Source organism: Pungitius pungitius, chromosome 16 (assembly GCF_949316345.1).
Source record: "Pungitius pungitius chromosome 16, fPunPun2.1, whole genome shotgun sequence".
Taxonomy (NCBI): domain Eukaryota; kingdom Metazoa; phylum Chordata; class Actinopteri; order Perciformes; family Gasterosteidae; genus Pungitius; species Pungitius pungitius.
Genome location: NC_084915.1, coordinates 17,985,213 through 18,011,662, shown reverse-complemented (window position 1 = coordinate 18,011,662; position 26,450 = coordinate 17,985,213). Strand labels below are relative to the sequence as shown.

The 26,450-nt window shown below is 48.8% G+C and overlaps 1 protein-coding gene across 11 annotated transcripts in view; it reads right to left on the bottom strand.

Moving 5' to 3' along the window:
- Positions 1 to 26,450, bottom strand: part of tcf7 (transcription factor 7) — a 38,952-nt gene that overhangs the window by 2,079 nt on the left and 10,423 nt on the right. For 2 of the 11 annotated variants that reach the window (XM_037467849.2, XM_037467851.2), the window contains exons 4-11: positions 12,176 to 12,302; positions 8,171 to 8,258; positions 6,326 to 6,415; positions 5,371 to 5,490; positions 4,812 to 4,974; positions 4,295 to 4,402; positions 3,440 to 3,487; positions 1,308 to 1,356 (exon numbers count right to left, since the gene is read on the bottom strand). In XM_037467849.2, the coding sequence (XP_037323746.1) occupies positions 1,308 to 1,356; positions 3,440 to 3,487; positions 4,295 to 4,402; positions 4,812 to 4,974; positions 5,371 to 5,490; positions 6,326 to 6,415; positions 8,171 to 8,258; positions 12,176 to 12,302 (793 nt within the window). Of the gene's footprint in view, positions 1 to 749; positions 823 to 1,307; positions 1,357 to 3,439; positions 3,488 to 4,294; positions 4,403 to 4,811; positions 4,975 to 5,370; positions 5,491 to 6,325; positions 6,416 to 8,170; positions 8,259 to 12,175; positions 12,303 to 26,450 lie in introns of all 11 variants that reach the window. The other 9 variants (XM_037467850.2, XM_037467853.2, XM_062558086.1 and 6 more) reach the window with 7 other exon arrangements.

Below are 26,450 nucleotides of genomic sequence, written 5' to 3'. Positions count from 1 at the left end.
GTGACTCCAGAGCTTCTGATTGGTGTTGAGTGTTTATCACTGTGGGGGGAGGAGAGGTCGATGAGGTCGACAACCCTTTGGATGACTGGTTATGTACTTCCTGTACGTATTTACTTCATTTTTAGTTTTGACAAACTCTCTGACCTGTTTGAAGATGAACCCATGAATGAATAATGGTCAGAACAAGTTGTGGAAGCAGAGAACTGAATGTTTTAGTTTGTCGTTGTCTTTTAACCACATGAACCTCTCAGAGCTTGTGTGCCTGAGCGACCTCCGACCTTTAACAGCCAGACCTCAAAGCCGAATAAGGTCAAATAAGTCAAATGTTTCAAAGTGTTTTCCTCGTATCCATGGCAACGCTGCAGCATCGCGCGGAGCAACCGGTTAGTGACAAGCGGCGTGCAGAGGCGAAGCCGGAGCTCGTTGGTTGAGTTCATCGCCGCTGGGCGGAGCTTAGTGACACCTGAGCTGCTCTTCCGAAGGACGCAGTGTTGCACGCCGTCCACTTGGACTTGGAGTACTTGAACTAGTACTATGAACTTTGACCCTCTTGCTGCACAAAGCATTGTGGGTCAGAATAGTTTAGCAGCATGAACTCAAACAACCACTCCGCCTGCAGGGAAAGTCGTGATGGGGTTAGATGACGGTTAGATGGGGGGGAGACGGTCCGTCGGTTGGATGTAGCAGTGCCGTGCTCTGGAGAGGGTGGGGGTGTGAGGGTGGAGGAGGTGGAGGTGGTTGGTACACACCTGCAGGGACCGCACCAGTCCGTTTGTTGGTTGAGGCCGAAGCGAGCCCGACATTTCTTAGGAGAGCCCGGGTCTGAGCACGAGGCACAGCATGCACATGGCAAGAGGCAGCAGGAGCAGGAGGAGGAGGTAAGGAGGAGCAGGAGGAGCAGGAGGAAGTAAGGAGCAGGAGGACAGGAGAGGGTTAAGAGATAAAGAGAAATAAAGAGACACAAGAGCAGCTTGTTCAGAGAAAGCATCAAGTCAAACTGTTAGTAGCCGCTTGCAGCAACACATAGTTACCCCCCCCCCCCCCCCGGACTGTTAAGACGTGCACGCTCGGTTAGTACAGGCCTCCACAGCACGGGTTTAGTTGGTTGGGAAGGAATCGCTGATCAGCTGCTGCGTTCCAGGCTCAGACGCTAGCTGATGCTAAAGTGTTAGCATGAGCTCTCTGGGTTTTAACTGGTTAATCAATCATCAGACTGCCTGAACACATTGAGGGATTAACAGGGTTATAATCTAGACACACAACTTCCATCGTGGAGGACAGGGGAGGTGGGACATATTGAAGTTTACCTGTGCTGGAGTCCTGCAGCTTCTCCCTTTTCCTCCTCTTCTTTTTTCCCTGCGGGAGAAAAAACAAAACAAAATCCCCCCAATTAAATGAGACATGGCTTCAAATTGTCCTCCAGCAGATGGAAGTGAAGCTGATGAATCCAGTTCTCCTGCTTTCTACTCGCATTATTCTACATCCACACTGAACACGTTTTTAAAGATGATTTATTTTGCTCTCATTTTTCCAGTTTAAATGAAGTCTATATTTGATCCATGCCGGTGAGATCTTCTCGTTAATCCGTCCACCTGCAGGAGGAGCAGGATGTAGACACGTGAGATGTAAGTCTTCTGATGACGAGGCCGTAAACTAGAGGGATTTATCCATCAAATTGTTCAGTGGATTCTGTCTGAAAATGGCTCCAAAAAGAATGTCTGGATTCATCTGTGCTTCACCAGTGAGCTCCAGAGGCTCGTTTGGACCCTCGGTACCACTGCGTCTGTGAGGAAAGTCCCACAAATCCCTTCTTTTTATCGACAGATATTGACCCCACATAAAGTGTCCCCTGTGTGACATGTAAATCCATTTAAAATAGAGTGCAAAGTCAAAAGCAGCAACCAGGTCAGGCAACCATATGTAATGCTCTACGAAAGCCAGAAGGAAAAGCAAGAAAGAAGAAACCCGAACAAGAAGAACATGTTTCATCCTAAATTCAATTCATGCAAAAACGTGAGATTTTCAGATCAACCCCAGATCCAAGGCGTCCTCGAGTGACGGTTGAGGTAAACATCACGTCGCTGAAGCAGATCCAGGGACGGCTCGTGCTTAGGTGAGGTGGAGGATGTGGGTTCAGAGATCTAAACCCCCCCCCCCCCGGGCTGTTAGCGTTGGCTATGCGGTCGCTGCAGCGCTCTGGAGCCTGCGGGCGCCCGTCTGCCACGGCGAGCTTCGCTCAGGAGGAAACCCTCCACGTGTGGAACTTCACTTCCTGTCTCTTTTTTTAAAACCTCAGGAGGGGGGGGGGGGGGGGGGGGCGCGGGGGCGATGGGAAGGGAGGGGTTTATATGGAAATGCAACAAATCTTCTAAGAAGGCGCTGCCGTGGTGACGAAGCGACCTGCCCCGTCCTGAACGGACATTCCCGCTCAAATCAACGCGGAGGGTCAGAGCGGCGGCCATTTTCTTTTCGAAGTGCGGCTCTGCAGCGGCGACCAGCCGTAAGAAGGCCCGTTGTTGGACCCGTGTATCCTTGAAGCGCGGTGGAGTTAGCAAGCTAGCAGGCTAGCTTGCTAACTCCACCGCGCTAACCGACCAAGAGCCTAGTGGCCCCTCCATCTCAATCGCCACCGCTCTGGAGGAGGAGAAGCTAACCTAGCTGACTAGCTTACTAGCCATCCGTCAACACGCTACATCCCCACCGATTCGTGTCGTTGCCATAGCAACCAACATTTGACATTTGGTGCGAGTTGAACAGCACGGCCCCGGTCCAGAGGATTTCATGACATTTGTCCCATCTGTTCTTCTCTGTGCTTTTATTTTAAAAAATTCGCTGGATGGAGCGAATGGCGAATGAGAAGTGAATCTGTGCGCGTGGCGCCCCCCCCCCCCCCCCCCCCCCCCCCCCGTTCGGAGCGCCGTGTGCCGTGTGCCCGAGAGGAAACAAGACAGCGGAGCAGAGGAGAAGCGTGGACAGGTCACCGAGAAGCAGCGTGCTTGTGACACTCTGACCTCGGGGCTTCCTTTACGGCAGTAAGGTGAGTCTACAGGTAATGAGCCGCGTGTGGATCCCTGCTCAGCGGCTTCTGTGTGATTCTACCTGGAGTGAAGGTGCTCATTTTAAGGAAGGGATGCCCAAAGAAGAATGAACTAAGGCAGCGAGGCCAGCCATGCGCTCTGTTAGTGGAGCAAAACGGGTTGATTTATACCTCTGTGCGACTCTAGTAGTCATAACCATGGCAACGTGCAAGACTTGGTGAAGTGTGCTCCGATCACATCTGCTTCTGCAGCTTACGTGCTGTCGGGTGTTTTTTTTTTTTTTTTTTTTTTGAAGAAGGTGCATGCAAACTTTGCACAGGAATACCCACAACCCCTTTCATGCAGCTCTTCACATATTTCCCACCACAGAGGCATAAATCCACCGTAAGACGTGTCCCTACCCAATCAGCTTTACTCTTTTCCCCTGCGACCCCGCTAAGGCCCGCCTCCTGCAAGAGTTCAACAGCAAACTGACAGATCAGAGGCACACAGCAGCCCAGATACAGCACATCCCCAACACATTAGACTACACAACACATGCACCACACAGGTTTGACCTCCTCTGGGCTTCTGGGAGACCCACTAAATCATTTCATGCTACGTTGTTAAGTTTGATGTCTTCTGACTGACAGGCCCCGGGAGCCAATAATCATGCAGGTTGTAGAGACAGTAAAGGCATTAAGTCTATACATCTGTGAGAACATTAAATATGATCAAACCCAGTTCAAAACGTTCCGGTTCCTTTTTTGTAGTTTTTAATTACAGGGAATCAAAAGAGAGAGAAAGAAGTCAAGTGGCTTTGCATCAAGTGCTTTCTATTCCTTAAATATTCCTAAAAAGAATACTTAAAAGAAGCTTTCGTCATCCAGGAAATCTTTAACATCAAACTCAGCAATAGTTTAGATGTCTCTGAATATGTACTATTAAAACCTTACATTCCTTTCTTACTCTTATTTTGAAGGGCATGTATAGGTATCTATTTGAAGTGTAATATTAAGAAGTAAAAAAAATAGTAGATAAATAATTTAAAATTAGCATGTGTTTTTAATAAGTAATAATAAGGGTGACCATGGTTGTATCCATAGCAACAAGCATGACTTCTTCACTCCGGGGACAGAAGTCATGCCTCCTCGTCTTAAAAAGGTTTGTTTACTTTTCTCCTCGGCTTTTCCAAACAAAGAAGGAAATATGATGGAGGAAGAGGAGGGGGAGGAGGAAGAGGAGGAGGAAGGAGGCGCAGGAAGAGGAGCCCTTACGTAGTTGTCTCTGGCGGACCAGGTGGGGTAGAGCTGCATGTGGAGCTGTCTCTCTTTGCGGGCCAACTCGTAGTACTTGGCCTGCTCCTCTCGGGTCAGAGCGTGCCACTGCAGACACACACAGGCACACACACACGGACACACACACACGGACACACACACAGAACCAGAACATATTTTACACTTATCTTATTTCACTTTTAAATATCAGTTCTTTCAGAACTTTAACATAGTTAGTAAGTGCTTTATGAGAGTGATACAGACAACAACAAATACATCATTTAGTGATTAGATAATTAAATAACTGCATATAAAATAAACAACTAAAGTAGTTTAGAGTAGCACCAGTAGTTCACATCACCACACTCCTCTCATGTTCTTCATGTGTGAAATCACCAACTGACCCGGAAACGGGATTAGTCTGAGTGTGTGTGTGTGTGTGTCTGTGTGTGTGTGTGTGTGTGTGTGTCTGTGTGTGTGTGTGTGTGTGTGTGTGTGTGTGTGTGTGATCCCTCACCCTTCGTCCCAGAATCTGGTTGATGGCGGCGCTCTCCTTTAATGTGCACTCGGCGATGACCTTTGCCCTCATCTCCTTCATGTAGAGCATGAAGGCGTTCAGCGGTTTCTTGATCACCGGCTTCTTGGGCTCCTTCTCCCGCTTGGCCTCCACATGCGGCTTCCTGATGGGGGGCACAAAGGGGGGAGTGGGGGTGGAGTGTTTTTCTCTGTTTGATGTTGCTGAAGTAGATTATCTTACATGATACATAACAAAGTTTGATAGTTGAGGAAATACAGATTGACGTAGTTTAGAGACTTCATGGGACAAGATAGTTAGCTTTGAGGCTAACAGTTTCCCCCTGATTCCAGTCTTTGTGCTAAGCTAAGCTAACCATCTCTTGACCTGCTTTTAATGTATGACTGTGTTCTCTGTGTCTATTTGCTTGGTTTTATACATTTATTGCTTAGCTTATAAATGTTTTGTAGTGACTTTGAGCATTTCTAAAATCGCTTTATAAATTAAATGCATTATTATTATTACTATTTATTATTAGTGTTTTTGGGGTGTCTATACTTACATGTACATGCCCCTGTCGTACTGGTCATGCTCCTGTTTGCCTGTGGGGGGCACTATGGCTGGGTGGGGGATCCCTGTAGGATGCATGCCTGACGGGCCGAGCATCAGAGAGTGGGGGAACCTGGAGGAGGTGAAAGAACAAGGGGGGGGGGGGGGGGTTCAGAGGGATTTCTTTGATTTGAGGGGAGGGGGGGGGGGGCGATGAGCAGACGCTGAGCTTTAAAGCAAGAGCAACACTTTGTGGAGAGCGGCGAGGCTTCTGAGCTTGCGTTGTCACCAGCAGGGGGGGTCGCGGCCTTCTGTCTTCGACATGTGAACTAAGTCTATAGTAAATATAATATATATATTCTACATTTGGCCATTTGTTTGGAATATTCTTTTTTAACCTGCATGGTGAGAAGGTTCAAAGTGAGATATTGATGATCCACATCGTGTGATCCAACTATCTGATGCTAGATTGTAGGGCCTCCATCGCGGTGGCAGGGCCCGTCTGGGTGACCTTCAGAGAGCCCGGCTGGCAAAGCGCCGCGGTCCAGTTTGCAAGCGGAGCGCACACAGAGCGGGGAGGAGGACGCCGAGGCTCTCTGCTGCTCGCTGTCCTCGCAGAACGAGAGAAACCACGGGATCTCACACAAAGATCGCCAGAGCCAGGACCAAGCGGTCCTGATCCTACTCCCGTGTGTGTGTGTGCATGCGTGCGTGTGTGTGCGTGCGTGTGTGCGTGTGTGTGTGTGTGTGTGTGTGTGCGTGTGTGCGTGTCTGTGTGTGTGTGTTGTGCAGCAGCGGCTGGTTGTGGGGCGGCCTGATGGAAGCTGACAGAAGCTGCACGCGGCAAACGGAAAGAAGCCAAAAACACATCGCAACTCGTTGGTGTTTCGCCTGCTCACGGGCCCTAAGGGGGAGGGGGGGGAGGCTCGTCCCCCGACCGGCAGGTGGTGGGGGCGGGGCTACGATACCTGGAGTAGGAGGCGGCGCCGGAGAGGTTGGACGAGTAGGGCTGCCTGAATCCGCAGGGCGACAGGCCCGGATAGACGGGCTGGCTCTGCCTGCACAGCGGGGGAGGGGGAGGGGGGGGGAGGGTTGGTGACTTTCAGCTTCACAGGTCAAAAGTCTGGTGACCCCCGCGAAGAAGTAGCTGGAATAATAACTATTTCCTATATTTGCTGATTCATATTCTATTGGTGAGCGCAGGTTTCTTTTCATTTAGACTTAAACTTTGCTCTTTTCTTCATGTAGTGAAATGTTGTGGTTTAGTTCCTATTTGCATCTCTAGAAGCATCTATTGTGAGAGCTCTTGTGATGCACGGGGACCCCCACCCCCCCGAGGCATCCCGATCACTGTTGACAGCTGCATGTCAATACTCGGCTCACACACACACACACACACACACACCGCGGGAGGTCGAGGGTGTGGATGGCATGTAAGAAGCAGCCTTTGATATGTAGAAAACCACACTTCTACCCCCTGAGAGCCAGACCCCCCCCGACTCATCAACGTATGCACACTCACACACTGCAATCCACATCTCACTGTAAAATCACTGTTGAAATCGTCAGCCCCTCCCCCCCCCCCATCAAGCCTTCAGCTCCAGGAGGAGGCAGCACCTCACGTACACTTAAAGCTCAGCAGAGGCCTTCATCTGGGGGGGGGCAGGAGATCTCTTGATAGAGCTCCCGTTCGACCCATCTACAGGTCAGAGACTCTTTTAGGCGTACTGTCCCTTTAAGGGCTGCTGAGGAGGCTTCATCACATCTTCATCCTCACACCGTATTTAATATTGCAACATGTTTGTGAGACTCGAGGTCACAACACAGCAGCTTCCTCTCAACGAAAACAAGACTCATCTCAAGTAATTCCTGAGAGGGGGGGGGGGGGGGGGGCTAATGGTGAAAACAACAGAAAGACAACACTTTGACATTTAACCACTCCACAGGGGGGCCAAACCAGCAGATCCTGGCTTTAGGAGATTAGCTGGTGAAGCCAGAGAGAAAGATAAAAGAAGACCCTCGAGCTGCCCCCCCCCCCCCCCCCCCACAGATTCCACCCTCTACTGCTACACCGAGCGGAGGAACCCAGAGGACACAAGGTGATGTCTTATTCGTTTTTTACTAGCATGGTCTGTTCATCTACATGGACCTGCTGAAATTTCCCACAATCCACTGCTGCCCGAGGAACACTGCAGGTCTCCATGGCGACCTCCTATCGATCTTTAAACGACGCTTTGCATCTGCAGTTAAAACACGAGTCGGTGACTCAGCACAATTTTGGGTTGAAACGTTCCTTTTAGTTGTGACGGATTGACTAGTTGATCAAAGGAGGTGGTTTCCATGCCAACGGGGCGGGGGCCTTGGGTTAGCCCCCCTGACACCAGGTTAGACAGTGATGTATGTAACCCTGACCCAGGTCAGTCTGTGTGTGTGTGTGTGTGTGTGTGTGTGTGTGTGTGTGTGTGTGTGTGCGTGCAAACACACACTGAGGACACGATGATGATGATGATGAGGATGATGGTGTTTTGTTACAGAGGTGACGATTAGCAGCGTTTGCAAGATTATCTTCTTTATGGATTAAAATGCTGATGAAGAACACCTAAAAACCTAAAATCATTCAGGCTTTTATTATGTGACTCATTATAAAAATAATTCATTTTCTCCCCTTCGACTGATCGATAACTCGACCAACGCGTGTTAGTTCAACAACAAACAAAGTCCTCACACAAAAGCACCGATTGTGTACAGGTACGGGGGGGGGGGTGTGAGAGTGTGTGAGTGTGTACAGGTATGTGTGTGTGTGTGAGACTCACCAGCCCATGGAAGGAGTGATCTGGCCGACCCCGCCTGGAGGGAGGGAGTAGTACCCTGAGAGGTCCTGGGACTGGTGCCTGTGAACGCCTGGAGGACACACACACACACACACACACACACACACACACACACACACACATTAACATTGTTTGTCTCCTGCATTTTGTCACTAAAGACGTCATAAGTACAGACACACTAAATAAATGCTGTTGTGTCTCTGTCGTTTTGTCTAATGAGCACACACACAGTCATTAGGTTGGCGCCCCCCCCCCCCCCCAGGTCTAATGGCCTATTAGCACTATTAGTAGTCTGGGAACCTGGTATTAAAACACAAATATAGTCTTAACGCAGGTCACTCACTTCTGTTCCCATCCTGTCGCAGTGTGTCTCTGAGAGTGTGCATGTGTTAGTGTGACCTCAAACTGTGTGTGTGTGTGTGTGTGTGTGTGTGGGACCCCCTCCCCCTTCGCAGGGAACCAGAAGACTGTGGGAGCCCCGCTGCAGTAAGGGAGGTTTTAAAGGGGCGCCTCACTACCACTTCAGTCCACAGGGGGCGCCAGAAGCAAGGTGAGGCATGTGACCCCACGTCTGGCATTCAGGGAAATGAATGCTAACCTGAGATGAAGATGAGACCTGTTTGCACCACCAACAATACGATTGAATTAACTCGTCCTCCTCCGACTTCTTCTGTTTTCCAAGAAGCGAGCAGACAGCTCGTCTCGCGTATTAAAACGTGCGTCTCTGTCTTGGTGCCCTTCAAAGGAAGTCATTTGTCAGCAGGCAGCAGCTAGCACTTAGCGCGCGGCTAACTTGTGTGTGCAGCAGTGGAATGCTGCAGATGACTGTAATTTGGCTTCGGCTCCGGGGATCCCGAGCCGTCATAAATCTGTACGACAGGAATGTGACTGAGTCAGTCGACCCGTCTACACCCCCCCCTCCCCCATGTCCCACCACACCCTTCCTCCCTCGTCCTTTGTCCCTCCTCCTCCTCCTCCTCCTCACCTTCCCTCTTTACCAGACTTCTCCTGCTCTCCCTCCGTCATTAACCTCCACTGGTTTCCTCCCCTCCTCCTTCATGTTTTCTCCTCTTCATCTTTCCTCCCAACAAATGCCCCAAAATGACTTTATTCCTCCAAAAGGTGAAGCTTCAGAGTGTTTAGTGAAGCTATAATTTGGACTTAGCAGGTGAATTTATGCAAAGCAAATTAATCAAATCAGTTTACATTTTGCACCTCAGCTCAGATATCTATTGATTAAGCAGGTTTAATTCAAATAACATCCTTATTTAAGGCACCTTTTACTGATGAATGTGGCATCAGAACAACTAGGTAAATGAATTAAGTAATAAATATCCAAATAATGAAAACTTTACACACATAGTTGTAGTTGGTAATAATAAATAACAGTGATTGTTGCCTTTTCTTTTTATTCTATTGATTTCTCTGCCCCGGCTGTGACTGTTGATCGGTGTCTTCATGGTACCACGCAGGTACTTTTCCTCTCGTTGGTTTCTCTCATAACCGGAAGGCCAGAAATGACTTCAGATGGTTTTTAAACAACTGTAACAGTAAAATAGTGACATGTTTAAGGAGTCATGAAACTAAAATGGGACATTTTAAGCAAAAGAGAGCACTTTTTTCTTTTAAGGGATTTGTAGACAATGGGACTGAATATCAGCAACACACACATACTGTACATTTACTTGTGCAGGTTTATAGGGCTGATGATTATTATAACAGTGTTCTTCAGTTAAATGAGGAACTTCCCCTTCGAGGGTCAAACCTCATCAGTGTGGTAACTTCTCTTTCAACCCTCCCATGTAAAGCCAGAGCGGTTTAATTAAAGGAGATGAAATAATTGTGTTTAAAGGTGAACCCTGAGGAAATGTAGCACTGTGATCTGTTTAGACAATGAAACCCCTTCACTTCAAAATAAACTTTATGTCACACTCTTAAGCAAGTGAGTCAATTAGAGGAGAAGGCAATGAGTGCTTTAACCTGCGATCTCACTAATGACCAGCAGGGGGTGACTCCTCTGCTCCCATAGAGGTCTATGAGGAAATGACTCTACTTCTGTGTAGTGACCAGCAGGGGGCGACTCCTCTGCTCCCATAGACGTCTATGAGGAAATGACTCTACTTCTGTGTAGTGACCAGCAGGGGGCGACTCCTCTGCTCCCATAGACGTCTATGAGGAAATGACTCTACTTCTGTGTAGTGACCAGCAGGGGGCGACTCCTCTGCTCCCATAGACGTCTATGAGGAAATGACTCTACTTCTGTGTAGTGACCAGCAGGGGGAGACTCCTCTGCTCCCATAGACGTCTATGAGGAAATGACTCTACTTCTGTGTAGTGACCAGCAGGGGGCGACTCCTCTGCTCCCATAGACGTCTATGAGGAAATGACTCTACTTCTGTGTAGTGACCAGCAGGGGGCGACTCCTCTGCTCCCATAGACGTCTATGAGGAAATGACTCTACTTCTCTCTTGATTTATATAGTTTATGGTCTCAGTCTCTAGTTGTAAGTCTTCTTCACCAGTGGAAACAGTAAGAAAACCATTCTTTTGTTTCTCAGATTTTAAACTAAGAAAAGGTTTTTCATTTAAGATAATTAGTAGGAAAATCTTCTTTGAAGGGTCGCGAGTCTAAATATTACAAACTAAAGTGAGACATCCACATCCTCCTGCTTGTTCTTTCATGTTTTTCTCAGTTCTATTTTCTTTTTCATCTCAATACACAAACTACGCTGAGCTCAGACAGGTGAGCCCGGGAAATGACATCACTGATGAGGTAACCCCTACCTGTGAGGAGCCGACGAATGACATGAGTGAGGTATGGGTGTGTGTGTGTGTGTGAAACACCATGGGGATCGAGGTGAGATGGTGTGTGTGTGTGTGTGTGTTAGAAGCAGGTGGCTCAGTCTGTCATTAAAGGACTGAGTCACACACAGTCCAGACCACACATGGGGGGGTTGTTGGATGAAGGGGGCTTTCCAGAAGAGGAAGGCCTGAGGTCACGCTCCAATATCTAATCAGATCCAAGAAAAAGACTTTTGCTCAACTTTGCCCTTTTTTCTCCTCATGTTTTCTGACTTTTCTCTTAAACAAAGACAAAGGGAACTCGTTGTCATGGTGACCTTTTTGTTGTATAGCCTCTGATGTTGTGATGGTGGACCAGAGAGCTTCTGCTCACCGTATCAGGATTAACATGTTGTTTCATGACTCTATTTCATAGTTAGAATTGAGTCGTTTTAACTTCTTTCAAACTCCACGTTTGTTATCATTTTGTAACTTTGTAGTCTCTGACCCAAGCAGCACATTGGTCAGATTCCAGCTCCACTTTGATGTGAGCTCCTCGTTAAACGCACGTACGGTTCGTCCTCTGTGGACTCCGACCGGTCAGAAGACGAAAGACGGTCGAGGCCACCGTGACGTCCTCTGGGGACCCCGAACGCACTCAGAGAACGCAACCGCAACGCGCTCAGCAGTCCAGATCTCCGTGGAGACGGACGGACCAATGGGCACACCCCTAGCCTCTTAGTCCCGCCCCCTCGGAGAAGGGTCCAGCAGTGTTTAGATGTCAGGGTGTGTTTTGTTTGGGGACTTTTAACTGGAACCTTGTGTGTGTGCTGCAGCGATGGCTTGTGCGATTGTCACTCTAATTGTTTCCATGCGTGTGTGTGTGTGTGTGTGTGTGTGTGTGTGTGGCTGGCGGTCCCTTCAGAGGAGGAGGCCACTTCAGAGCAGCCGTGGAACCGCCACAGGCTGACGGAGCCGGTGGCGCCACTTCACACACTGTGTGCGTGCCTGAGTGTGCGTGTGTGTCCATGTGTGAGGAGAGATGGGCAGGGCTGACATGAATGATGTTGTGTGTGTGTCTGTGTGTGTGTGTGTAAGAGAGGGAACGAGAAAAATAAATACCACGAGTAGGAATATATTACATTTGTTGTGTTTTATTGTGTGTGAGTCATTCGGGTGAAGTGAGTGTGTGTCTGTGTGCACTCACCTGTCTTCTGGCTCATGTCTGTGGGCAGGTGAGGAGGACTCGGGCTGAAGTGCTCGTTGCTGTAGGGCAGGAGGGAGGTCAGCGGGTGGATCCCGTGGGACTGCTGCACCACCGACACCTTGTTGGACTGTGAAGACGAGAAGAACGGCTGCATTGAAAGGTTCATCCTGTACCAGGTTCTGGATCAATATCCGCTCCATGTCAGTGAGGGGGGGCATGACCTGACAATAGCTTCATAACACCTCCCTGAGACAAACGCAATCCTTTATTTCACAATCACTTCTGGTGACCAATGTGGGATTTCAGGCTCCTTGAAATGATTTGTTTGGGATGCTGATGAAAAAAAGATTGTTGCCATGACAACGCAAAACAACAACAGAAACGTGTGGATATTCCTTCAGTAACTTCTGGAGACGTTTGTCCTTGGGTTAAAAGCCCCCCCAGCTGAACACACACACACACAAATGAAAGCAGGATGGACACATGGTGAGAGAGGAGGGTCTTAAGGCTTGATTGGAACACACAGGCTGGACTTTAGGGGGAGGAGGGGAGGAGGTGGATGTCAGGAGGGGCAGAAGAGGAGGGCTGGAGCAGGAGAAGGAGGAGGGGAGGGGAAGGTTGAGCAGGAGAAGGGTGGAGGTGGATGCCAGGAGCAGGGGGAGGGGGTCGGGTCTTCATCGATAACCCTTTGATGATCCCATGGAGCTTGTTTGCTTTCATCTTTCTGTTTACAAATGGCTCTCAATAACTTGTTGCTAATGCTCGCAGCACGCCGCTGACACGCCACGTGTCACAGCGGCGTGCTGCCTGGGAGGCCGCTCAGTGTGTGTGTGTGTGTGTGTGTGTCTCTGAGCCATGTTAAGTCTTTGAAAACCATGATTTCAAAGTTTATGAATATTTCTGAGAAAACTTATTTTATTTTGTACATTAGAGATGGACGTGTGTGTGTGTGTGTGTGTGTGTAACATACTCTCTGCACAGGGGCCTCCTGCTGAGTTACAAAGTGAATACCTTATCACTTAAAGGCAGAGCTTCCACACGCTTCACTCCACATTAAAACACACACACACACACACTCCTTCCTATCCATCCACATCTCCTCCCACGTGCACACACACAGCCTCACGTGCACGCTATGCGGCTAGCCTCAGAGCTAAGATCAAACCGCCCTCACCGCTCTGAACGCGTCGAGCCGTGGAAACAAAAAGCACGGGGGGGGGGGGGCGGCGTCGGGTGAGCGTGGGGGGCGGGGGGGTGGAGATAAGTCGTGTGTGTTTGTTACAGGCCGAAGGAGCAGCTCGCGGGCGGAGCCTGGTGGGGACACATCGCGGGAGAAGACTTTAATACTTTAAACTCGATGTGGATTAAAGACATATGATGAAGTTGATGAGTCAGGTGTTGCTGGTGTGAGAAATGAGAGGAAGAGCGTCCTCCTCAGACCCTCGTCCTCCTCAGCAGGCCACTGAGGGCACAGAACGGTGTAAAGTTCACGCTAACCAGTAGCCCACATCACCGCCATACTCATAACGAGTGTTGCTGCCTACGTCGGGTCACGGCGCCGCGTCCTGGGAGAAGGAAACATGACATTCTGCAGGGAAAATCCCAAAAACTGTGCAGATATGCAAATGAGCTTTGACCTGTTCCATGAAACACACAGAGAGCTGAGACGGGATGTACGCGCACGCAAATCACACCTCGCCTACGGTGCAGACGCACATACGGACACACACACACACACACACACATCTGTGCAGCGGTGACTGCGTTTCACGTGCTGAGGTCGGCGCTGAAACATTACAGCCGCAGATTGGATGTATGGTTGCTCTCATCCTCGGGTAATTAGCCGGCCTTGAAGTGGCTTTCGCTGCGCCTTCCTTCTTTTACACACACTGAGGGAGGCTGACTGAGAGCCCTCATTTAACCCCCTCATTATCCACCACACTGTATTTAAAAATATAAAAAAAGAGAAGGAAAGGAATAAGAAATCCCCCTCCCTTCCCCCCCGCCACACACACACACACAGCGCACACATAATTACCGTAGCTGCAACTGACAAGCGTGTACATGCATGCAAAGGACACACACACACACACACACACACAAAAGATCAAAAAACACGTCTCTGAACACGGAAACTTGCAGCTTTGTTTCTGGCAATAGGGAGTAACAGATATGTTCAGGTGCACACACACACACACACACACACACACACACAGACACACACAGACTCACACACACAGGAGGGAAAAGTTCACCGAGCCTTTAACTTACAGGAGGCCTAAATCGTAATAAGTTTGTAGAACAAATCATTAGTAAATGGAAGGTTTTCATCAGTGATTTTTTTTCTGATTTTTTTTGAGGGCCCAAGTGAGTGTGACTGGAGGCTAGTCCCCCCCCCCCCCCCCCCGACATGTCTGTGTCTTTAGGTGACACAGAGAGCTTTAGGGTTTTGTGTCTTTAGTGCACATTATCGGTTTAGAGAGGCCCGTACACATTAATAAGGAATCATTGATCATGTAAGCAGGATAAAGCTGCATAATGCATCTTCTGTTTGTTGGCCACATCAAAGATGTAATTACTTCAAAGACGCAATTACTTTAAAAATGACAATCAGATATTGACACCTTTTTTTGTTTTAAGTGCGTCAGGACGCCGTCTCTCTGTTGTCTAATTTCACTTGAAAGGCCTTTGATTCGTGACCATATTGTTGCTGCCTTTTATCTGCTCTATTTGAACAGAAATAAGAGTTAATGGGATCTCAGACATCACTTGTTTGTAACGACGGCCCTCCACCTTGACCCTGACGCACACACACACAAACACACACACGCTTGTGCAAAGCAACGTGGTTGCATGCTGTGAGCGCACACACACACACACACACACACACACACACTGCTGATAAAACACCTCTAATGTATTCTTTAGTTTCCAGATGACACACTTAGCAGATGCATCTCTTTTTACATTTAAAGCGGAAATTAAAGCACCCTGCCTTTTGTCCCCCCCCCCCACGGGGGCTTTTGAGTGAAATGTCTTTAATCTTAAATTTCACGCTCTCCTTCTGTCTCGTGGCTCCGCGTGGACGAGATCAATTAAATAACCGTGTTTACACTAATAAAGGGGAATTGATTGGTTCACATTGAAGGATGATTCCAGGTTCCAGAGATGTTTGAACCAACGTAACGTCACGTTGTTCTAGAGGAGCAGCACCGAGCCGTCGGGACATTTATCCCACACAAGGCTTTCATTTCCCCCCTCAGAGAAACAGATGTACAATAAGGCGTCTGATGGGTCAGAGGTCAGGATTACCACCCTACATGTGGAATAACCACACGCACAGACACACACACACACGCACAGACACACACACAGACACAGACACAGACACACACGCGATCATAAAACCCCCCACAGCTGCACACAGAGTGAAAGTGCAGAAGAGAAAAGGAGAGAAAGAAAGAAACAAGAATCTCCCAGAGGACAGAAACTGTTATAGTGACACTATATTTATATTAGATCTGTATGATATGATGGACTCCAGAGAACGGTGTGTGTGTGTGTGTATGTGTGTGTGTGTGTGTGTGTGTGTGTGTGTGTCTGTGTGTCTGTGTGTGTGTGTCTGTGTCTGTGTGTGTGTGTGTGTGTGTGTGTGTGTGTGTGTGACGGTGTGTGTGTGTGTGTGTGTGTGTGTGTGTATGTGTGTCTGTGTGTGTGTGTCTGTGTCTGTGTGTGTGTGTGTGTGTGTGTGTGTGTGTGTGTGTGTGTGTGTCTGTGTGTCTGTGTGTGTGTGTCTGTGTGTGTGTGTGTGTGTGTGTGTGTGTGTGTGTGTGTGTGACGGTGGGAAATACCTGAACTACTTGGCGGAGCCTGAAACCGTCCTGTATGACTAAGAAAAACATGTATATGATTAATAAGAGTCTGAGAAGAAAAGGTCTCCGGCTTTGAAGAATTTATAGGATGTCGTGTGATTTTTATGATTTAGACGACCTTTACACGCCGCAGAAATACAGAAATTATTGATTATTTACATCCTGCTGGAAGGTGTGTCTGCACTGCACAAAACGATATCCCACCAACTACGACGTTCTCTTTGAAATATGTAAAAAGTTCAAACACATTTGAAATCTGCACTTTTTACATTTTTAACCCAAATCCACTTCCTTAAGTCCAGAGCTTTGTGGTTCTATGTGGACCCCCCCCTCCCCCCCTTCACTCCCACTGGGGTGACCCTCTGGTCCCCCCGGGAGCCCCCCCCGCCAGTCGCTCTGGAGCTGCGGGTCGGGCTCCCAATCTGGAAGTCATTGCCTTCTCCCGAGTCAGGAGCCCAAAATGAGGGCCTCTTAGTTGGAGGTTTTGGCGACATCAAAGGCCCCGGTAACCATAACAACGCAGCTATGTTTAAAAAAAGGCCAAACACCCCCCCCGCCCCCCACCCCAACAAGCCCGCCCACTCCCCAATTACACACAAACACACAAATACTCATACGCATGCATGAATGCATGTATGCAGGGACGCGCCCAGCGGTGAGGACACGCAAACACACACACACACACACACACACACACACTGCTGCCACACACCACTGGAACATCTGGAGGACGGCCATGATGAATCAGTGACCGCTGCTCGTTACCGACAGAAACTGTGTGTGTGTGTGTGTGTGCGTGTGTGTGTGTGTGTGTGCGTGTGTGTGTGTGTGTGTGTGTGTGCATAGTAACGTTCACACACAACATTGATTCCAGAAGTTATTCTTTGTTTGGGTTCACTTAGTAAAGCAGCGTACTTTGACCTTTGACCTTTCTCTCTTGTTCCACCTGCGTAAGCAGCCAGGTGAAACACGACCAAGTGGCGACTATATGCAAGCCGCTTCACGTGCGCTCTGCTCTCTGTCTTATCTGCTGCTTTGATGTTTCTATCCATATAATCTTGACCCCGGGCGGTTTTCAGAATTTTTCTTTGTCAGAAAAAGTCCGGTTAAATATTTTTATACTAATGCTTTCTAACCTTTTATAATACATGAAAGTTTTCTTCCATGTTGCACCACTTATTGAGAAAGAGTCAATGAACTCCGTCATAGACGTTTATTTTGACAAAGTTAATGGAAATGAACTCAAACGCTCTGATTTGCTTCTGCTCTTGCTGCCAATTAAGTCCTCTTGAAATAAAGAGAAGACCACTGGAAGATGAAAAGATAAAAGTTGTTCTGGACACGAAACAAGTGGATTTGTGCTCTTAATGATTCAGAAAATACATCAACAAGATGAACGTATTGTTTGAGAAGAAGAGAAACACAAGAGGAAATGTGAATCTGATCAGGATGGAGGTGTAGATGCAGGGAAAGGATGGAGGTGTAGATGGAGGGAAAGGATGGAGGTGTAGATGCAGGATGGAGGTGTAGATGGAGGATGGAGGTGTAGATGCAGGATGGAGGTGTAGATGGAGGATGGAGGTGTAGATGCAGGATGGAGGTGTAGATGGAGGATGGAGGTGTAGATGGAGGGAAAGGATGGAGGTGTAGATGGAGGTGTAGATGCAGGGTAAGGATGGAGGTGTAGATGGAGGTGTAGATGCAGGATGGAGGTGTAGATGGAGGGAAAGGATGGAGGTGTAGATGGAGGATGGAGGTGTAGATGCAGGGTAAGGATGGAGGTGTAGATGGAGGTGTAGATGCAGGATGGAGGTGTAGATGGAGGGAAAGGATGGAGGTGTAGATGGAGGGAAAGGATGGAGGTGTAGATGGAGGATGGAGGTGTAGATGCAGGGTAAGGATGGAGGTGTAGATGGAGGATGGAGGTGTAGATGGAGGGAAAGGATGGAGGTGTAGATGGAGGATGGAGGTGTAGATGGAGGGAAAGGATGGAGGTGTAGATGGAGGATGGAGGTGTAGATGCAGGGTAAGGATGGAGGTATAGATGGAGGATGGAGGTGTAGATGGAGGGAAAGGATGGAGGTGTAGATGGAGGATGGAGGTGTAGATGGAGGGAAAGGATGGAGGTGTAGATGGAGGATGGAGGTGTAGATGGAGGGAAAGGATGGAGGTGTAGATGGAGGATGGAGGTGTAGATGGAGGGAAAGGATGGAGGTGTAGATGGGGAGCTGGTGGATGCTGCCCCGTCTCTCCTTTCATGTCCTAATTCATTCAGTCTGATTAATTCTTTCACCCTCTCTCTTTCTCTCACACCAGCGCACTACAAGTAAGGAAAAACTAACCGTAACCCTGGCAACCAAAGCGCTGCATCCTGAGCCGCAGGGTCGCGGTACCCAAAAAAACCAAATTCTCCCCCAACGTTCACTTTCATTTTCCAAACAGAACGAAACGATTGATAGATCAGGAAACAGAAGTCTCTCCATGCCGGACCGGAGCCGAGCCCCCCGGTGACCTCAGCAGACCAAAATAAACCCGTTGAAGGTCTGAAGCTGAAGGCTTTCAGAGGACGTCTCATTGCTGAAGAGGAAAATGAATAAATTGAATGTTATAAGACTCCTTTCAGCTTCTGAGCCGATAAACTTCTGGAGTCTGGTCCAAACACCTGGAAAAACAGCCCGCCTCTCGTTCATGGTCATGAGTGGTTTCCACCACAAGTGGTTTGGCTCCGTCTCCGGGGAGGATGGAGGGGGGGGGGGCAGGGGGGTAACGCCTGAAGTCAGTTACTGTCACCCAGCTGCAGAGCTCTGGTGCGTTCACTGTTTCTTCAGGTTGCCCTCTAGAGCCGACCGACTGTCCCCCCCCCAGAACCCCCTGCCCCCCCCCCCCCCGCAGGATCATGCATATGTTCACTGTGTGTTTGAATGGCTCGAGTTACAGAGCTGCCCGTTTAAGCAGAGAGAAGACAGACAGAAAACAGAAAAGACAAACAGTCGACCTGCAGAGGAGGATGTCGGCCCGCCGTGTGCGAGTAGAACGGTAGAAGAAGAGTAGAAGAAGAGCAGAAGAAGAGTGGAAGAATAAGAGTAGAAGTAGAGCAGAAGAAGGGCAGAAGAAGAAGAGTAGAATAAGAGTAGAAGAAGAGTGGAAGAAGAAGAGTAGAAGAAGAAGAGTAGTAGAAGAGTAGAAGAGAAGAAGAGAAGAAGAAGAGTAGAAGAAGAGAAGAAGAAGAGTAGAAGAAGAAGAGTGGAAGAAGAAGAGTAGTAGAAGAGTAGAAGAGAAGAAGAGAAGAAGAAGAGTAGAAGAAGAGAAGAAGAAGAGTAGAAGAAGAAGAGTGGAAGAAGAAGAGTAGTAGAAGAAGAGTAGTAGAAGAGTAGAAGAGAAGAAGAGAAGAAGAAGAGTTCCAAGCTGATCTCGCAGACGACATCGTTAGCGATGCTTTGACCTCCTATTGCTCTGGCTCACGGTGACCTTTGACCTCCACATTATAATACGTTCCACCTCAAATGCGCCCCGACTCGTCAGGAAGAAATTCTCTCCAGAGATGTTGTGTTCCTGTGGGGGGGGGGGTGGGGGGGGGGTTGAGCCTCTTGATGTGGCTTCAGAGCGGACCCGACCCACAACCACAAGGAGCCGCTCGGCCCCGGCCTGTGGTCTCCTCGCACGGCTGGTACGTGCCCCAGCTATACACCCCCCCCCACATGCTGCTCTCATTTAGGGGGGGGTTGGTGGTTGTGACAAGTGGTTCTGAAGGGATGCATGCAGAGCTCCAGTGAGCTGAGATTGAAGTTTCATTTTTGTCCCTTGAATAAGTTGCTGGTTCTGATTCTGGGGGCTCGGAGTAATGTGACCAATGAAAGACTATTAAAATATCTAAATGCAGCTAGAAATCAATTTAATGATGAACATTTCTGTTGAGTGATGCATCAAAAATATTTAAAATGACCCGGTTCCATCCACAAAAAGCATCAAACTCACTTTGCTGCAACTAGAAAAATGAAAATTGTTTTGCACTAAAATATATAAGAAAAAACTCTCATATCAGAAATGTTTACTACCAATGCAGATCGTCTCTTTATTTGCAGCTCGGCTTCGTGGACATTTGTGTTGTGAACATTAGTTCCAACGGAATGACATGGATGTACTAAGAAGGATGGATGTGCTGTATGGTGTTGGACATTGTGACCATGTTGTTCATCAGATATGTGCGTGGCGCCTCTTAACGGATCAAACAGAACATTTGAAGGAGGGGGGGGGGGGGGGGGGGGGGGGGGGATAAAGAGACGAAGGACAACGTGGTAAAGGACAGAAAAGTAGAAAAACCTCAAAAGAAAGCTGCAGAGACAGAAAGGTTCAGCAGCAGATAAAGTGGTGAATGTATGTTTAAAAAGGAGGATAAATAACTGAAATGCTAGAGTTGATAAATATTTAGACATTGGAACTCGCACTAATGGACGAACACAAAGACCAGCAGCTCCATTACATCTTTTCATCCGGCTCCCTTCAATTAAACGTCTCGCTCCGTGGGCCGAGGGTCTTTATCAGCCTCCCACCTCCCACTCCGGGTCCGAGGGACTTTAATCTTCACGAGATGTTCGCATTGATGGGCATATTGATTTGATGTTGCGCCAGCTGCTTTTATCTCCAGGAACTCAAAGGAGGAGACGAGGGGGAAGAGGCGCGCTGGCCGCCGGGCTTGACCCGCCCGGGGGGGGGGGGGGGCGGCCGACGGCGGGAAGACGGCTTTGAGAAGTGCAGGGGTGACGAAAGGACCAACTTTAGGTCTATCTGAAGCTCATGGAAAACCTGTCCGAGAGGTGCATTCTGTGTGGTGACCAGCAGGGGGGCGACTCCTCTTCTCCTATAGACGTCTATGAAAATGACTCCTAAACAAAGGTAGGAAACGCATTTGACGCATTGGCCGAGCTCCTTTCGAAGGAAACCTGTTGAAGAGGGAATTCCTCCCTTTCCCTTCTCTGGGCAACGACATTAACACATGGACCAGAACCAGTGGGAAAAACATGTCCACTAATGTACCACCTGACCCCTGACACGCAAGCAGTCCACCAGCTTCAGAGTAAGAAGAACAATATGCACAAATGTATATTTGTACTCCTCTGCTCCCATAGACGTCTATGAGGAAATGACTCTACTTCTGTGTAGTGACCAGCAGGGGGCGACTCCTCTGCTCCCATAGACGTCTATGAGGAAATGACTCTACTTCTGTGTAGTGACCAGCAGGGGGCGACTCCTCTGCTCCCATAGACGTCTATGAGGAAATGACTCTACTTCTGTGTAGTGACCAGCAGGGGGCGACTCCTCTGCTCCCATAGACGTCTATGAGGAAATGACTCTACTTCTGTGTAGTGACCAGCAGGGGGCGACTCCTCTGCTCCCATAGACGTCTATGAGGAAATGACTCTACTTCTGTGTAGTGACCAGCAGGGGGCGACTCCTCTGCTCCCATAGACGTCTATGAGGAAATGACTCTACTTCTCTCTTGATTTATTCCCTCAGTAAACATTGTAAACATGAGTTTATGGTCTCGATCTCCTTCAATGCAGCATGATGTTCATTTAGTGAATGATGGTCCATTTAGAGTCAAACAGACCATGAAGCAGGGGATGCTTTAGGGCGGGGCTACACAATGATTGACAGGTCTCTAACGGACCATATAGCCCGGCGAAGCTTCAGCCTCCCTCCACATTCCAAATATGGAAACTTCTGTTCATTGGTTTAAAAACAACAACAATGACGAAACCGTAATCCAAGATGGCGGTCGACAAACCAATGCGGGACGTCATGACTACGTTCATTTCATTTATGTATATATATATAAATATACATATATATATATATCGTTGACTTGAATGCTAAAATGTGTCCAAACTTTTGACTAGTACTATTTAAATATATATGTTTATATATATAAAAATATAGACTATGTTTAAAAAGGACGGCATTGAGGGCGCTGCCGTCCCGCTGACCACACCTGGAGCTCCTCCAGGACACAGCCGGAGCGTTTCTACCACAGGCCCCGTGGGGGGGGGGGGGTTGTGTTCAGGAGCATTACCACCGTAACGCGTGTGTATTTATGTGAGTTTATTCTACGTCCTGAAGTCTATTTGGGAACATGCAGGACTTTAAGAGTCAGCTGAGTGTGCGTGTCCCTCTGTGTGTTTGCCCCCCCCCCCCCCCCCCACACACACACACACACAGAGCAGGGCAGGCCTGTGGGTTCTTTGAACAGAGCGCCTGCCCTGCGGGGGGTTGATACTCTGCTATCGATCATCTGAACTAATGACATGGTGACCTGCCCTCGCTGTGTAATTATCACCCAAAATAAAGTGTCTGTCTCCACTGCTCGGGGCCTTTAAACCAGCTTCTTCAACGCTCCTCAGACCCCCCCACCCCCACCGAAAACTAAATACCTGCCTGGAATTACTCTCAAGTGTCACAAAAACAAATAATTCAGCTGAAATATAAACAATATGGACTTTTATTACTAACAGATTCACATGTTTCACAAAGCGGCTTCTTGTTGAAGCAAATCAAAGGAAACCACTGGATGGTTCTCCATGATGACTTCATTCCTGTCACTCATCCAGCCATCAATCCATGGCTGCTTTCTTCTACTCATCCTTCCATCACCCCTCCATCACCCCTCCATCACCCCCCCATCACCCCTTCATCACCCCTCCATCACCCCTTCATCACCCCTCCATCATCCTTCCATCACCCCTTCATCACCCCGCCATCATCCCTCCATCATCCCTTCATCACCCCTCCATCACCCCTCCATCACCCCTCCATCATCCCTCCATCATCCCTCTATCACCCCTTCATCACCCCTCCATCACCCCTTCATCACCCCGCCATCATCCCTCCATCATCCCTCTATCACCCCTTCATCACCCCTCCATCACCCCTCCATCATCCCTCCCCGTCTGATGTTTGCGTCTGTGGTCGGCTGAATTGTTTAGTTGTGATTTTGTAATGTAAATATGTGGCGTCCCCCCCCCCCCCCCCCCCCGGAACCCCCCAACACACACACACTCACTCACTCGGCTGCATTCCTCCTAAGAAGAACATAATTGTTCCCGGGCCTCGGCTCTGTCGCGGCGCCAAGCGGCTAACCATCAGCAGCCCTCTAGCTCCGCCCCCATCGATGGCGGCACAGCAGCAGACATGGGGGGGGGGGGGGGGGGGGTACTGACGTGCCACCGTGGCAGCCATGTTTGATGGCAGATTATTAGCCGTTAACAGTCTGCTGGTGCGATTGTTTGGTGTTTGATGATCAGCAGAAAAGAGGACATCAGACCACGAAGCGTCCCGGAGCCCAAAGGGAGGAATCTGCTGCACCACAAGACGACACAAGATGGAATCCTTGAACAGCCTCAAGGCGGCTGCTGTTTCCCGCGTTGCTCTTTGGTGTCATTTACCGCCAGTCATTCTGTTCTGATGGCTCGGTGTTTGGACCTCGCTGGACGCTCCGATCGCTTCTTTCATGCAACGCGTGAGACCGAACCCTAACGTCGGAGGAGGGGTGTCTTCATTTCGGGGGCCTTTGCCTGGTAGACGAGCGGAGAGGTTCATGTGGAACACGTTGTCGTTCCTCTTATCAAACATCTCAAACTCATCCAGAGCCGCGGCGCCTGTTTGGTTTCCGTCGCAGCTTGGATTCTTTTTTGCAGAAACGATCTCTGCTTAAAGCGGTGAAAAAAGGAGACGCAGTTCAGCAAGTTGAGCTTCAAGTTTTCCACCAACACGGAGCAGCACACATGAGGGAGGTGTGTGTGTGTGTGTGTGCGCTCTTCAGGTGACAATGACACTCAAGGCCTTTTTTTCCATGGTAAACCACAACAGGCTTAAGCTCATCTAACTGTACACAACAAACACAAACCCACAGAGAGGCACAGTCTGTGTCAGAGCTCTGATACTTTTGTCACTATTGAATACGACGGTTTATTAGCAGTTCATTAATTGAACTGATGTGATGACACCAAAGTATAATTCTGTCGATTTGAATTAATCTTTTAGGGTTTTTTTTGTGTAAAATGTAGTTAAATCGGGTTATTTAATTAAATGACACGTTGTTGTTTCTTGTCCTTTTGAGTTTGTTTCCTTATGGTTGAAATGTACTTATTGTAAGTTGCTTTGGATAAAATCTAAATCAACCCTTAGTTTTTCTAATAATGAAGAGTGTCTCCTTGAGAGGCTAAAAACTAAATAGCCGTGTCCTTTCAATGACTCACTTACGAAGCGGCAGGAAGATGAAATGTGCTGATTCTTGAGCAACATCCTCCTCATGTTTGCTATCTGATATTCATTAAAAAGAAACTAACATTTTAGAGTGGCTGTATCACTCGGAATAAAACAAGAGTGATTTTGCCGTGCAGACGATGCCGGTTTCTTCAAACCGATCCACTTGTTGTTGTTGTCGTCTGGAGAATGAGACGCTGGATGTGAGGGTCTGGAGGTGTGAGGTTCTCAGGGTCTCAGGGTCTGGGGGTCTGGAGGTGTGAGGTTCTCAGGGTCTGGGGGTCTGGAGGTGTGAGGGTCTGAGCGCGGCGGTGAAACAGTTAACGGCGTTCTCGAGGTGTCGAGTGTGCGCATCGAGTGGAGTTGTGGTTTTGTTCTACCAGGTGCACGCAGCGCGGTTTGTGCTTCTCACTGTTTGCTGCTGCCTCCCTTCCGCTGCTGCAGTCTTCTCCTCCTCCCCCCCCCCCGACCCCCCCCTAAACACATCAGCCTCGCCGCCACTTTCTCCCTCCAATTGACCCGATATCTGTGCCCCCTCTGATAAATCACATGTGTGTCGTTTGTTCTTCACTTCCTGCCCGCCCACCCTTTACCCTTTCATCCGTCCCTGGGTGTGCATACAGTGTTTCCCACATGCACACCCTGTGTGTGCAACGCCTACAGTGTCACACGCACACAAAGACGCACACAGACACACACAGACCACAATGCTGTGCACAGTTGCTCTAGTTTTTTGTTGTTTGTCCCTGAAAGATGCTCATCACGTCTCACACACACACTCACTCAAAAATGATAAAACATGCTTTATTACTTCCTGAGACCAAACATATTAACCATATTCTAAACGCCCCCCCCCCCCCCCCCCCTCAAGGCCACCTCTTCTTCCTCGCTTCTTGTTTCCAGCGTCGTGGGCATCTTTTCTTTTGTCCTCGCTCCCCCTCACAGAGGACGCGCTGTGGGTCGTTTGACTGCGACCTTCTGATGGAGTTTAATGAGACAAAGGTTCCCATGGACACAATCTGTGGGCACGGGGGGGGGGGGGGTTCGCCCCCCTCCTCCATGAAACAAAGGTAGGAAACGCATTTGACGCATTGGCCGAGCTCCTTTCGAAGGAAACCTGTTGAAGAGGGAATTCCTCCCTCTCCCTTCTCTGGGCTTTAACAACGACATTAACACATGGACCAGAAACCCCCCCCCCCCCCCATCATCTGGGAAAAACATGTCCACTAATGTACCACCTGACCCCTGAAAACGCTAGCAGTCCACCAGCTTCAGAGTAAGAAGAACAAAATGCACAAATGTATATTTGCACCAATATTAATATCTCCAGCAGGGGGCGACTCCTCTGCTCCCATAGACGTCTATGAGGAAATGACTCTACTTCTGTGTAGTGACCAGCAGGCGACGACTCCTCTGCTCCCATAGACGTCTATGAGGAAATGACTCTACTTCTGTGTAGTGACCAGCAGGGGGCGACTCCTCTGCTCCCATAGACGTCTATGAGGAAATGACTCTACTTCTGTGTAGTGACCAGCAGGGGGCGACTCCTCTGCTCCCATAGACGTCTATGAGGAAATGACTCTACTTCTGTGTAGTGACCAGCAGGGGGCGACTCCTCTGCTCCCATAGACGTCTATGAGGAAATGACTCTACTTCTGTGTAGTGACCAGCAGGGGGCGACTCCTCTGCTCCCATAGACGTCTATGAGGAAATGACTACTTATGTGTAGTGACCAGCAGGGGGCGACTCCTCTGCTCCCATAGACGTCTATGAGGAAATGACTCTACTTCTGTGTAGTGACCAGCAGGGGGCGACTCCTCTGCTCCCATAGACGTCTATGAGGAAATGACTCTACTTCTGTGTAATGACCAGCAGGGGGCGACTCCTCTGCTCCCATAGACGTCTATGAGGAAATGACTCTACTTCTCTCTTGATTTATTCCCTCAGTGAACATTGTAAATACTTCGGTCGAAGTGGGGAGTATCTGGCCTGAAATCAGTTTGACACCCCTGATGTAGAGTAAAAAATGAAAAAATGAGGCTTTAGGGCGGGGTTTACGGTGATTGACAGGTCTCCAGCTGAGGCGTATGCGGCATCTCTTGGGCCTTAATCCAAGATGGAGAACTTGTGGCCTCAGAACTACT